The sequence below is a fragment of the Vicugna pacos genome, chromosome 11, assembly GCF_048564905.1.
Source record: "Vicugna pacos chromosome 11, VicPac4, whole genome shotgun sequence".
In the NCBI taxonomy this organism is placed as follows: Eukaryota; Metazoa; Chordata; class Mammalia; order Artiodactyla; family Camelidae; genus Vicugna; species Vicugna pacos.
The window spans coordinates 72,851,243-72,865,687 of NC_132997.1; the positions used below are offsets into that span (position 1 = coordinate 72,851,243).

The following is a 14,445-nucleotide window of genomic DNA, read 5'->3' on the forward strand; positions in this document are numbered from 1 at the left end:
TGCTTCTGCTGTTTTAAGAAAGTGGCATAATGATGGTTCCCTTCTTTCACATTCTGAGTCCTCGGATCTCTGGTCTAGAGGGGCTCACTCATTCAATTACTTATTCACTCATCTATTTGATCAACAAAGAATTAAGTGAGTGCCAACTAATTAGGGACTCTTGGTGCTGGGCATGTAACTGCAAAACAGAATCCTTACCCTCGTGGGTTTTATACGATTGATTGTGAAAACACAACGGTGATGCTGATGAGTGTGGTGGAGAAGCATAGAGGAAGGGACAGGGGCTAGAATGCTGGGGTGGAGGCTGTAGGGTCCTGTGACATATAAAGTGGCCAGAGAAAGCTTCGTTGAGAAGGCAACACAAAGGAAGGAAGGAGGCTATGCAGCTCTAGAGGAGAAGGTCTTCCAGGCAGGCACAGGGGCAGCGTGTACATGAAGTATGAAGACAGAGGCATGGAAAATGAGACAGCACTAAAGCAGAAGTGTGCTTGACTGAGTTTGAGGCGAAAAAGGACTGTGTGGCTTGAAGGAACAATGAGAAACAAAGCCAGAGGTAAGGTAGTGGGCAGGACAGTGTCTGAGGGACTCGAGGCCATTGTACCACTCTTACAGGACAGGCCACTAGAGGGTTTGGATTGACTTGCAAATGATTACTCTGATGGCTCTGTTCAGACTGAAGTAGAGGGGTGCCAGCGTGAAAGTGGGGAGACCACCAGTTAGAAAGTAACTGCAATGATCAGGTGAGAAAATGACCTGGACCATGGTGATAGAAGGGGTTGGGTTCTGAAGGTACTTGGAGGGTACAGCTGACAGATATGTTGGACGGGATGGAAGGCAGGGCCCAGTATCAAGGCTGTCAGACCCTGGGAGATGACCCTTTCCTAGGACTGAGGTTTACCCAAGGGGAATTCCACCAAGTCACCCCAAAGGGGCTTTGAGTTGAAGGACAGAACCAGAGAGGGTGGAGTGGAGGTTTGGGGTTTGCTGTTACGGGACAGACCCACGCTGCTGTAGGAGACTCCACCCCAAAGGGAGGTGCCAAGAAAGGTAGATCCCTAGTGCGCGGCCTCGACATGCTGGGTTTGGGAGGGAACAGGACATACTGAATTTTCAGCCACCACAGCAAGAGAAGCCAGATTTAACCTGGTTAGAAAAACCAAGTGCTGTTTCATTTTCTGTACCCATGTCTTGTGGAGTAAATCGAGACCCATTATACACATTTTGTTTCACTTTTGCTTTTAGAGACACATGTATTTTTGTTTGTTCAAAGTATCTATTTTAACTTGCACGAACATTTCCACCTGTTTTTATTTTACTATTGAAATATTGCTGATTTATGTTGTGTTAGTTTCTGTTGCACAGTGTAGTGATTCAGTTATACATCTTTTTCATTGTAGGTTATTACAAGATATTGAATGTAGCTCCTTGTGCTACATAGGAGGACTTTGTTTATCTATTTTATGTATAGTAGTTTGTATCTGCTAATCCCAAACTCCTAATTTCTCTCTCCTCCATAAGCATTATTTTTGTAATCCGAACAAATATAAACGTATTTTAGAAAGAATGGTGAAATGGTCAAAGTTAATCAAATCAGAGAGTCATGGAGTTAGCTTATTGAGGCTAGAGGAAGAAGTGGGGTCTTCAGAAGGTAGTGAGGTGGTAGCCAGGTGGTGAGTGATTTAGAATGGAAAAGGGTGGGTGACAGTGTAGCAGTAAATATAAGCCTCCTTTGAGAAACTTGGCAAGGGAAGGAAAGAAACAATGAATGGTAAGAACATATGCCACGCAATTCTAAATAAAGTTTATTAAATAGTATGTACAGCAGCAAATGTAGTCATTCAACCTCTATTTGCCAAATCAATCCACTGCAATAAAGAAAAACAGATGAACAGAAAAATCTGTGCATAGTACATGCTCTTGGTGTGTAATCTAAATGGCAATACTTTAAATTAATTGGTTATATATAAGATCAGTTATTTCTCTTTCAGAATATAATCTTTCTTGTAGTAACCTATTCTAGCAATAGGACTTAATACTACTGCAGATAAATAGGACTGCAAAAAAAGAAAAAGAAATTAAAAACAAAAAACCACTATAACTGAGAACAGTTACCTTCTGTCTCAGAATGATTTAAAATTACACTTTACAATGGCTATTTTTGTGCTAAAAATCTGCAGGTAAGTTATTTGGAATTCCTTCATTTAAATAAAAATGCAAAAAACTTCATGACTTCCTTATTTTACCCCCCTTCAGTTCAAATTTTTAAAATTATTTTTCTATACAAAGTAGGTACATGGGCTATACAAAGTTAAATATACATATTTACAGTCCCACTTCTTAAGCATATGATATTTTTTTCCATGTACTGATCCCAGTAGAGACTGCAAAAGATGAGTAGTTTGCGGCTTGCCTTAACCCAGAAGCATGGCTAATCTATCAAAACGTGTTGCAGGGCATGCCGCCAGTTAGTTGCACTTGCGATTAATAAACCTGTATAAATATCTCAGCATAAAAATAGGTATTTTGTATTACTAAATGTCTGAAGACAAAGGAGCAATTGGAACCCTTTGTTCCTTGTTTTGTCAGGAAGCTGAAGTTTGATGCAAATTTTAACATGTGTATCAACAACGGGCAAATCGGGTGAGGCATACCTGGGAGGCTGGAGATATACAAAGTTGTGAGGCTGGCATCATATGCAAATGTGGCTTTACAAATTGGTTTATTTTCTAGCTGTATTTAAAGAGGTGTTCAAAATTACCTACTTTGTAAGCACCCCTCAAAAAACTTACAAGATCATGTTATTAATGATTTGCATCTAAGAAAGACCAGGAAACACATTAGCCAATATAAGAATTACGTTCCAAAATGGGTGAAATGCTGCTGTGCAAAATGCATGTGCATGTGCACTTGGACTGTATTCCCTGGGCGGAGAGGAGAGACAAACACAATGCCCTTAGATGGTGAGGTGGACCTTCCAAAGCAATGAGCCTTAGAGAATAGCGAGGAGTCACTTTGCCCCAGGAAGCTCATCCACCCCACCTGTACCCCCAGCCCCACCTCCACCATGAATTAGTTCCACAGCCTTTTCCCTTGGGATTAAGGCTCTGCTCTGTGCTAGTTAAAAACGAATGTCTCTGGAAGGTGGTAACACATTCCTCTTATCAGTCACTTACACTTTAGTGTGAAGGAATCCGTGGCCAGTTGCTTTCCTGAGAGCAGCATTTGAAAGAAGGCCAGGGAGAGAAAGGGAGGATACTGTGGCTGCCTGATGTGGAGGGGTGGGCAGCTAATGGCGTCCTAAGATGAAACTGGAGGCAGAGGCCCTGAAGACAAACTCTGCCTCCTTATAATTTATAAAGACTCCAGAATTTGGGACATTGCTCCTGGGACAATTCTGAGCTCTATGCAGAGTTGCCGAGGTCTCTGTATATATCCTACTGAGCTGGAATTGCTACTGTCTGTGACCTTGGATGTGTATTTGTGGGAAGGATGAGAGGCTGAAGACCGTGAAGACAGTGCCAAATAGTTCCAGCCATAAACTACCCACGGACAAAACTTCCTCCAGTACCCAAGTTGTTCAAAAAGTGAGTGAATGGAGACAGAAATAAGACAATGCTTTTTAAGATCCCTTCAGGGAAAATTCAACTCTTCCTCTCACACCCTTCTTAGCACATATCACAGTCTCTCTTGATTATTTTTGTGTGTCCATCTCCCCAGTCACCACTGAGTTCCTGGGAGGCAGGGGATGGCTCATTTCTATCTTTGTCTCCAAGGCATCCAACAGAGAGGCTGATAAACATCCTTGAATTGGATACAGTTGTGACTGAACACCGTGGGCATCACAGCGGCCTCCCTGCTCGGCTCTGGCCCCGCGAAGGACAGACCTCTGGGAGACGCGGACTTGCTGCCTCACACTTAGGGTCACTGCGCCTGCACCTTCCACTCTGCAGAGGAGCCTCCCAGGGTGCATCAGGAGTCACAGCCCTGGGTGGGTCACCACACTTGGAGTGGCCCTTGGACCCCTACAGGGAGTGAAAATGGAGACACGGTGAACCTCGTCCGCCGGGAGCACCGGCGCCCAGTGTACATCGGGGTCCATGTTCAATGACTCACTGAACACCAGCCTTGGTTCTCTGTGAGAACATGTCTATCAACCCTAAACTGTCCTGGCCAAAAACAACCCAGAAAGGGAAGGGTAGCAATGGCATTCTGGTAAATGAACCTATAAAAGCCAGTGATACAGAAAAGGAGCCATTGCAACGGCCCTCAAGAGCTACAGGGCTTGTTTTAATCACCCGGAAATACAAATTTACCCATCTGCCTGGCCACCCTGCTCCATGGGCAAGCCTTGTGTGCTTTTTTTGTCTGAAAAGCAGGGGTATCCATGGCAAGGCTGTATGCAGGCAAAAAGCATGGTGCCAACTTTCACCCCATTTCCCCATGTCCCCCCAGTGAGGGACATGGTCTGGGGTAGTGGGGGGCTGCCTAGGGAGTGCCCCTCCAGCCCTGTCTGATCTCTAGCCGTGCTGGGGGATCGGTGGACTGTGGGGTGATGGGGGAGTCTGTGTGGAGCCTTGGAGAATGGCTGGGGGCCTGCCAGGTGTTCCGAGGGTCCCGCAGGCTAAACAGCCCTTTTGAGCCAAAGCTGGGCAAGCCTGGGTCAGACCTTGCTGCTCCTGGACTGAGCTGCAGGTCAGATACCTAAGCCGGGGAGGGCAGGGCAGGACTGGAGTGGCTCCCAGCAGCAGCTAAGTAAATACAGATTTGCGTCATTCCTTTTTTGCATGGTTCAGCCCTGTCTGATAGGCAGTAAGCTCAGACAGGCTCAGGGTTTAAACACCACACTTCTCTGTCCTTTCTTTTGCTTCTTACTTTATCCACTGCATTAGTTTTCCTACTGATTTGACATTTAAATAAAGAGACCGGTTCATGAATTATGCTTCATCCATCAATAAAAATCATCTCTGTGGTTTTCAGTCTTCTTATAGATACAAAGGCTTTACGTAGTTGCCTGGGAAAGTACCAAACTGCCTTGTCCTTCTTGAAGTACCTACAAAACAAAACCCAAAACACACACATCTAATGAGAAAACTCACTCACATGAGTTCAGAGAGAGCCCTTGACAACAATTCTGCAGCTTGTAGAAAAGAGCATATGGTTTCCAAATCTTTCCCTATCTTCTCGTGGCTGCAGAAGAATGCTGGGTGGTAAGCAAGGCGGGCACTTCTAATACTCCTGTTTATTTCAGATGAGAAAACTTAAGCTCAGAGAGCTTAATAAGCATCAGAGGCAGACTTTGATTTTTTGTTGTTGCTGGTGGTGGACTGAACCCAGGACCTCACGAGCGCTAAGTGCACGCACCACCCCAAGCTCTGCCCCCACCACTTGCCGAGGTGGCTCTGAATCCAGGTCTTCTGACTCCCAGCCTGCTGCTCTTTCCAGTACTTCTCCTTTATGGAAGAACGACCACATTTATCCAAGGGATTTAGAATTTCTAAAAGTCCACTGGATATGACTGCACATCAAAAGGAAATTTCTCTCCTAAGCCTGGACCTAAGCCCCAGATTGCTTCCTGTCTTTACCACAAAGTTCGCTGGGGTTCCCACGGAGCCAGCTGGGAACAAAGCCCTTTTCTGCGCTGCTCCACATCCAGAATTACTGGATCCCTAATCTAGTTCCTTCCCTTGGGATTCTCTCTCTAAAGCTGGGGGGTGGGTGGGGGTGGTGGCAGATACATGTTGTGTCATCGTTACCCTCATTAGCAGACATCACAGTTTGATCACTGCATCCTTTCCCCAGTTGGCTTCTATAGGGCCTCAGAAGGCTGCTGAGCACAACGTTGGAAGTGGCAACTACCAGGGGGCTGGAGTTGTTGCCCAAAGTGAAACTTCAAAGCTGAAAGAACGTGTCAAAGCTAAAGGACATCTAAAACAGCCAGCTGAAGCCCGAGGCAGGGGGGCTGGGGGACCGTCAAGGAGGCTGCAGAGAATCGAGATGGCGAGGCCCAGAGACGCCCTCCTACGTCTCCTTACAGGTGAGAAAAATGAGCTCTGCTGGTTACTTTTATTCATCGTCTGAATATGAGGCCACTTTTCCAACCGTTTGAAGAATTAAGAAATCTAAAATACTCCCTTTAGCTAGCGGCCGGGAAAGTACCTCACCCCATCCCAAGTTATCATAAAAAATGTAAATGTTCCTAGAAGAATTTAACTGCTGATCCCTACTAGCCTGCACTCTGATATGGCAGCCACGTGCGGCTCCTGAGCCCTTGAAACATGGCTGGTCTGGACCGAGCTTTGCTGTGACTATGAAACACATGTCGGCTTTTGAAGATCTATGCACAAAAAGGAGAATGTAAAATGCCTCCCTCGCAATTTTTTTATACTGATGGCATGTTCAAATGATAATATTTTGAATGCACTGGGCTTAAAATATTATAATTAATTTCACTGGTTTCTTTCTTTATACTTTTTTCACTCTCGCTTTCAGAAAATTTTAAATTTCATATGTGGCTCGCATGACGTTTTTACTGGACTTTGCACTGCGCTTCAGTGTTGCTGATTTGTCAGATCTGGTTTCCTTCTGAACAGGATGACTCAAGGTAGTGGGGACCACAGGCTGTGGGGGGCTCTGGGAGGAGGGGGTGGCTTTCTCAGAGGCTGGCGAGGCCAAGCCCAACCTTTCTGGCTTCCCATTTATGCTGGCCCTGACATGACTTCACTTTAGCAAACTTCTAGAGAGATCGGGAAAGAGTTGGTCTTTGGAAAGAAGTTAAAGCCAGTTGTTGAAGGGAAGAACTGAGACAGAGTGTGGGTGGTTCCCAACATCATCTCTGTGCCTGAGTGGAAAGAACACAGGCTCAGGGAGCGATGGGCCTGAGTTCAAATACAGGGCCTACTGTTTGCTCCCAGGGTGGTGACTTTGGGGCTAGTTACTTAGCCACTTTGGGTCTCAGTTTTTGAATCTGTGAAAAAAAGACAATTTTTGCCTTCCAGGCTGTTTGTTGAGAGAATTTCAGTAAGAAAGTATATCAAGCAAGTATCTGTTCTGTTACAGAATCTCAAATTCTGATCTTTGTCTCCTCCTGATGGTGAATCCTTTCTTAAGCAGGTTGCTTTGAGTAAAGTTATTCAAAGCCTGGAGTCAATAAGGTTTTTGGAATGTCTGCACCTAAGCTTGAGTTTCATGGCAGAAACCTAGGCTCAAATGCTGTGTTGTTCCATTCTGGTTTTAAAAAATAAAATGTCCAAATGTAGGACAGACAGATGCACAACAGAAATGCCAACAGAGCTCCGTGAGTGAAGCTGGCACTTCTGTTGCGCTTCCATGCAGCAGAGGTTGGCATATGTGGTTTTCAGGTTCAGTGTTAGTACCGTCGTCACTGCCTTGAGAGCAAACATGGTGGCCCCGCGTTCCTGATGGTGTTACAGAAAGCGAGAAGGCTCTTCCTTCTGTGCAGAGAATACTGCTTTTCTCATGACTCATCACTGCTAGGTATTCCTTCAACACACAAGTAGTAAGACAAGCGCGATGAGATCACGTACCGACAAACCACCCATCGTCACACTTCTCCATGACGTCAACAATATCTCCATCTCGGAGCTCCAATTCGTCATCGTTCTGTGGAATATAGCTATACAGTGCTTGGTAGCTAAGTCTATAGAAGAGAAAAAGAAGTCTTAAGTGACTTCAATCACTGATGGGATTCAACAGTGAGTTTTTAAAACCCATTCAGTTCAGTCAACATTTAGGTAGGGCTTCCTATTCACCAGTGGGAATAAAAGTGTTTTATTGGCTATGTCTCTAATAACTTAGCATTTGGGGAGATCCATTCAACATGTGATAAGTAAATTAAAATTCACAGGGATGGGGAACTTCGGAGAAGCAAGTCGTGATCAATCCTCTTAGTTTCATTTGGTTAGTGCAACCAAGCTTTTTTGCCTAAATACTCCCCTTTATTAACATTTATAGGACAATCCATGTAGATCATCAAGGATAATCAGAAGTGACTTGGGTGCAGAGACAGACACTATATTCTGGTTACATACAATGGGGAGGGTATGGCAATTGTCATGTATTTATTTATATAATTTTTAAAAGTACATCCCAATTGCCTCACTGTTCAGCAAAGCTACTGTGAGTTTCTTTACGTGCCAAGACACATTTCATTAACTGCTTTTAAATGTGGATGTCATTTTTCTGGAACTCGTGAAAGCATTTCTATGCCAGTGATGTTGGGGTTAAGATTTTTATTTCTTGCTAGTTGGCCTCGGGCAGTTTCGTCTGTCTGCTCTGACACGAGGCTCTGGAGAAAGCCGGACTGCTTGTGGTGAAATCTGATACTTGCTCTGGCAACAAATGAAAGATTTTTTCATTTATTCCTTTGACAAACACTTAAGAAGCATCTACTGTGCACCAGTTCACAATTCTGTTTACCCGCTATTTTGAAATGCAACAGGAGCAGGCAAAACTTTGCAAATGAGCCGGTCATCTACCGTTGTCAGTAGATGTCAGTGAATCCCAGTGTGTGGGCAAGAGAGAGTAGAAACAAGAGGCTGATTCTCTGCTAGAACAAAGGGGCAATTTAATTTTACGTATTTATCCAAATGTAGTGAAACTTCGGTAGATGGATCTGTCTGCCAGGAGGAAGGTATCTGCTGAGGAATTAAGAGATGTAGGTGGGTTTCCAGTTGGTAAATGAATACATTTCGATGCTTCTGTATCAGCCTGCTGTCTCCCACCCAACCTAGACTTTCAGGATGCCCTCATCCCCTTCATTCCCACTGCGCGGCTTTGCTGGCCTCAGCTCTGGGACATTACTGCTGCTATCTGTCCCCTCTTTTCACCCAGACAGCAGAGACTGACTGGCCCATAACCTTGCTGCTGGGTCCCCTGAGCTTCTGGATGGTCATCATGCTATTTAGGACACAGTTCCACAGATTCCTCCCCCTGCCTCCTCTGCCAATTCTGGTGCCCGATTCTGAGCAGAGGGCTCTTCGCTCTGCCCTTGTTTCCTGAGATGAAGCTTGTCGTGGGCAGCACTTTGTCCTCCCCTCCAGGTTCAGGTCCCTACACCCCCCCCTCCTGCCCCCATTTCCATGTCCCTTCTCCTGGCCATGCTGAACTCCCCTTCCTGGGCTATTTCCTTAATTTACATCTTCTCCCTTACATCTTTCGATTTGGCCAACTCCTCCTTAAGTACAAATGTGCTTATGTCATGGCATCCTAAACACCTCCCCTGACTCTGCACAGCCCCCGCTCCTTCCATTCACTGTCACACTGTCAGCCTTTCTAACAGAGCACATGCCTTTGCCGCTCCAGCACTGCCATCACAGAGGTCACCAACAGTGCCTCCAGCTGCCACCTGGAGGGCACTTCTCCTTTCCTATCCTCCCTGACCTCAGAAGCAGGGGCACTGGGGGGAGGGTATAGCTCAAAGTGGTAGAGCACATCCTTAGCATGCACGAGGTCCTGGGTTCAATTCCCAGTACCTCCTCTAAAAAGTAAATAGGTAAATAAACCTAAGTACCTCCCTCCCCCACACAAAAAAATGTAACTTAAAAAAAAAAAAAAAGCAGGGGCACTGCTGACCACACACTGCTTGCTCAGTTGCACACAAGTGCAACTAGACCCTCCTGGACCCTCGCCTGTGTCTCCTGCTGCTCCTTCTCAGTCTCCTTTGCTGGCCTTAAAAGGCACCCTGGTGCCTTAGAAGTTGGTTCCCCAAGGACCTACCTTCAGTTCTCTTCTCTCTTTATTTATTACCTTTATCTCCTTGGAGAGCCTTACATAATTCCAGGCCCTGAGCTCAGGCTCTCATCACTTCTTTGCTGGATTCCTATCTCCTGACCACTACCTTTGTCCTTTGTCTCTGGAATCCACCCTCCACTCTGTTGCCTGACTTATCTCCCTAAAACAGAACACAATCAATATGTTCCTCATTTTATCAACTGTCAGTAGCTCCTGAATGAATGCAGACTAAAATCCAAATTTATTTTGTTTGCATTCTGGATTCTACAGTCTGGTCCCCAACCTACTCCTTGAGCTTTGTTCCATCTTCTCCGTGAACTCCGTACTGTGGCCACAGGGGTCTTCAAAGTTCTCCAAACACACCACCTACCCCAGGCCTTTGCACGTTTGGTTTCCTCAGCTGGGAAGAGCTTTTACCTTCCTGTTCTAGCTCTCAAGTCCAATTTGTCTTTCAATGCTCACTCCAGAGTCCCCTTCCTCTGTGAATGGAGTTTACTCTTATGTGCTTAGAACACAGGAGACATCCAATACTTTTATTTAATGAATGGATCAACCCTATTCATTCATCTCTAGTCAGAATTAACCACTCCTTCCTCTATATTCTCACACTAGAAATGAAACCAGTCAGCCCAGCTCCCGTCTGCCCTGTATGACAGTTTTCTTTACCTCTCTCCCCCAAGTAATCCGTGACCAACTTTATTTACCTGCCGCGTGTTTTCACGTGGGCTGATGGGACATGGGCTTAACTAGAAACCCTCAGAGAAGCTGAGAAGGATTGGTTCATCCCCCACATGGCGGCCCTGACAGTGAGTCAATGACCCACTTTCTAAGGCCAACAGTCTACTGAGAACACGAGAACCGAGCTTTGCCAAGTATACTTACAAATCCTGGGAGGTTTGACTCCTGTCTGGGGTGACTCTTCGCTGCTGGGCTTGAGGTTGCTGAGAAATGATTAGAGATGATTTATTGTCAGAAGGGGATACCTTGTGATGAAAGTCAAGGGGATGAGAAACAGTGCTGCAGTAATGGACAGATTTTTCGGCAATGTTTATGATCTCATTGCAAACTGCTTCCTGTGAGGTGGCCCCGCGATTTCCAGAAACCCCCATAAAACAGTCAACATGGGGACCAAAAAAAAAAAAAAAAAAAAAAGAAGAAAGAGAGGAAGAGATGTAACATTCCAGACGATGTACATAAGTCCAAGGAAACAACAGAGTTGAAGATCCAGGTTAAAAAAATAGATATTCCAGTAGTGGAGTACAGGAGGGATCCAGGCGTAAGCATGGAAAAAACAGGTAAAATACAGAAGAATTTGGGATTTAGTATGAATATTAAAGAAAAAAAAGGCAGCAGCATAAAAGCCTGTAATTAGTGAGTAACTGTTACAAATGGAATAACTTCAGGATAGAAATGCAAGTATGTATCCCCAAATCATGCACTAATACATTAATTTAATCCCACATGTAGGCAGAGTAAATAACAATATTGTCTCGAAATGCCTCTGCTTTTTTTTTTTTTGAGAGGGTGGCTTATACTCTCAACCACAACAGCCATACAGGTCTTGTAAGTAATAGCTGTGCGTTAACCAGGCATCACTCTGGCCTAGACTCTAGAAGTCAGGAAGGGTTCTCTTTAGAAAAGCTACAGTCTTATTCAACAGGCATCTTACCACATAGCTCTTTTCAGAGTCTGTGAGATCAGGTCCTGCTCTCAATGAATGATGAGAAGGCTGTGATCACCAAGCAAATCATAAGGGAGACATTTTAGCAGATGTCACATTGGAAAGGAGTCAAAATAAAAGTGTGAGCAAATACACATACCACACCATCACACTTGATGACACCGGATACTCGCGGCCTACGGCCACGAAGTTTCCACGACAACACGGTGGGTGCGGAGGAGAAAATGCAATGTACGGAGTTAGAAGCAGGCATCCAGGCAATGAAATGGGCAGTTGGGAGCATGGCTGCAGTGCGGTGAGAGTGAACAACACAGGGACCCCAGACTGGCCGGAAGGAGACACAGAAGGGCTGCCTTGAGGAACAGTTATGTCCCGTTATGTCCCTCCATGACCACACACTCTGGGCCCCTGGCTCCCAGCTGGCAAGCGTCTATGGAAGAGCTGCTGTACCAAGAGCCAGTTTCAGAAACTGTGCCAACTGGGAGCCTCCTCTGGCAAGGCAGATTTATCAACCTGTGCCATTTTCCGGTACTGATAAAAACCAGAAAAGAGAGAACGCTTTTGAAAAACTCTTGGTAATTATACAAGACTAATTCCCCAGGAAAAATCTGCCCACGATCCACTCCAGCTAAGTATGAGGAGTTCGGGTATCTCACAGGGCAGAGTTTGCTTCCAGAAATAGAATGGTGTGTCCTGACACAGCTGGAGGAATGACACCATCACTCCTCACTCACCAGCTCAGGTACCACATGCTGATATGGAGGCAAGGTGCAGTCATGGCCAAGCAGACCTGTCTTTTAAGTAAGGATCCTACAGTAGAGGACAGGCCTTCACTAGAAAAGTGTTTGGAATTATTTACCCCAGAGAGGATTCAATTCCAAGCTGTAATAATTCTCCCTAAATAAATATTTGAAAGGCCATACTTGGAGAAACCCTCCAGGTAATGTGCAATAACAGCAAGACTGAGTCACAGTAACTCCAGGGCCTTCCAGAATGGCACTCAGATCTTTTGTATATAACCCACTTGTTTCACAGAGAGGCCCAGAGAGGGTGAGGGCCTCCCCTGAGGTCACACAGCAAGTTAATGACAGACTAGTCTTGTGGATTTACCTACTGTCCCACTGGACCTTCTCTTTCATCCTTGGACCATTTCCCATGTTACTAAGTGTGCTTACTGACATTTTCAGTGAGTCCCACAGGAACCCTGGAGATAGGCAGGACAGGGCTTATCATCCCGTTTTCTTTTAAAATCCAGGAAGCCGATGCTCAGAGAGGTTTAGTACATTCCCCAATGTCACACAGCTAGCGAGAGGTAAAGCTGCCCCACCACACCAGCCCGTCCTGCTCATCTCTGCTGTAAATGTCTCATCTGTTAGCAGGCCCTACAGGTTCCATCACTTCTACACTCTCATCCTCTGGAAAACTTCAAGTTCTCCAAACCCCCTCTTGCAATCCCTTAAACCAGCCCCCCCTAGACTATGGCAGGGGTAAAAGAAGAGACAGAACGGCAAGGGTTTTGCTCCCTAGGAAATGTCTCAGGACCTGTGGGCTTCTGCCAGGTGACTGGGAGTGACCTTGTGTGGCCCCACTCACCACCCATCCAGCCCCTGGATCAAGGCTTCTGCAAAGCAAAGGAACATAATGACTCTTCCAAGCACCTATTATTGGGCTTTGAAGTGACAGCCCAGAGTGGGTGACACCTACAGGGATAGTTTGACTTGATAGAAGGGAAAACATTCTCAGAGTGAGAGCTGTCCAACAGAATGGGCTGCCTGGAGAGGACGTGACTTGTCTGTCCCAGTGGCCGTTCATGCTGAGGCTGTTAACTACTGCTAGACGGGATACTGCAGGGCACTGCTTCTCACTTTAGTGTCTGTCAGTATCACTTGGGATCCTGTTAAAATGCAGATTCTGATTTGACGCATCTGGGGTGCAGCCTGGGACTGCTCATTTCTATTTGGTGGTGCCCACACTGCTGCTCAGCGAGTGAGGCTGCAGAGCACCTCAATTATCCAGCACTGAGATTCTGTGGCTATCTCAGCGTGTCAGTCTGGGTTGCACCCCATGAAAATAAAAGTTCTCGTAAAGACCAAAAATATTTCCAAACTCCAGCTGGTGGCCTACCGACCTCAGGTCAAGTATAGTACAAACAGAGGATGTGGACAATCTTCTGACATTATCTCCACAGCTTACAGAAGCCCCCAAGCATCTTTCAGTCAACTTTAATCCCAAAGGAGTGACTGGAATCGGTCACCTAGCAAATACTTGGCACTTAAAAGAGATTTGGTGAATCAGACACAGTATGGAGGAACTGATACTGTACTGTCCCTTTCTTTTGTAATGTACCTTTTTTTTAAGCTGCTTTCAAAGCTCACATAGGACCATTACCTCACCTGACTTGTATACTCACCCTTTGACTTGCGTGAGGGCAGAAAAAAATTTTTTTAAGACTCAGGGAAGTCTGAAGATTTGCCCAAGGTGGCAAAGCCACTGAGTACTGACCCTCTCAAGGTCTCATTGCCACACCACCTCCCTCCTGTCTTGTGATGGGACAGCTGGGGCAGGGATAATAGGAACACCGAGCTTCTGAAAACAGGCACTGTAACTTCTCTTAAACACTTTTTCCTCATGTAAAAGGTTCAGAGCGCAGTAATGGATATCACCCGATCGTTAACTCAAGGATCCACAGGACTGAAAAGGGATCCTGACCCAGCTAGTACTTCCTTGCTATCAGGTGGTATCCAGACCAGAGGATAATCATCATCACAGCCTGCACATCTGGACAAACTTCACCTCTGTACAAACTTAACTCATCCCTGAGAAGTGACCTGGTTCCTTACTTAACATCTGTGGAATAAATGAAGGAAGAAGACAATATAAATATTTATCCTGCTAGTGAAGACTCAATTTCTCCCTATTTGAAGTGCATTCTTTATACTTCAGTTCTATGTTTGATTTAAATCTAAACAGGATTTTTTTTGGGGGGGTTGGGGTGGGTACGGCACCCCTCGGTG

The 14,445-nt window shown here is 45.5% G+C and overlaps 1 protein-coding gene across 22 annotated transcripts in view; it reads right to left on the bottom strand.

Annotated features, from left to right (window-relative positions):
• Positions 1 to 1,785: 1,785 nt before the first annotated feature.
• Positions 1,786 to 14,445, bottom strand: part of SORBS1 (sorbin and SH3 domain containing 1) — a 208,518-nt gene continuing 195,858 nt past the window's right edge. For 17 of the 22 annotated variants that reach the window (XM_072971639.1, XM_072971637.1, XM_072971626.1 and 14 more), the window contains 3 exons: positions 10,633 to 10,691; positions 7,545 to 7,657; positions 1,786 to 5,050 (listed from right to left, as the gene is read on the bottom strand). In XM_072971639.1, the coding sequence (XP_072827740.1) occupies positions 4,983 to 5,050; positions 7,545 to 7,657; positions 10,633 to 10,691 (240 nt within the window). In that variant the 3' untranslated portion in view covers positions 1,786 to 4,982. Of the gene's footprint in view, positions 5,051 to 7,544; positions 7,658 to 10,632; positions 10,692 to 11,419; positions 11,480 to 14,445 lie in introns of all 22 variants that reach the window. The other 5 variants (XM_072971634.1, XM_072971619.1, XM_072971624.1 and 2 more) reach the window with 1 other exon arrangement.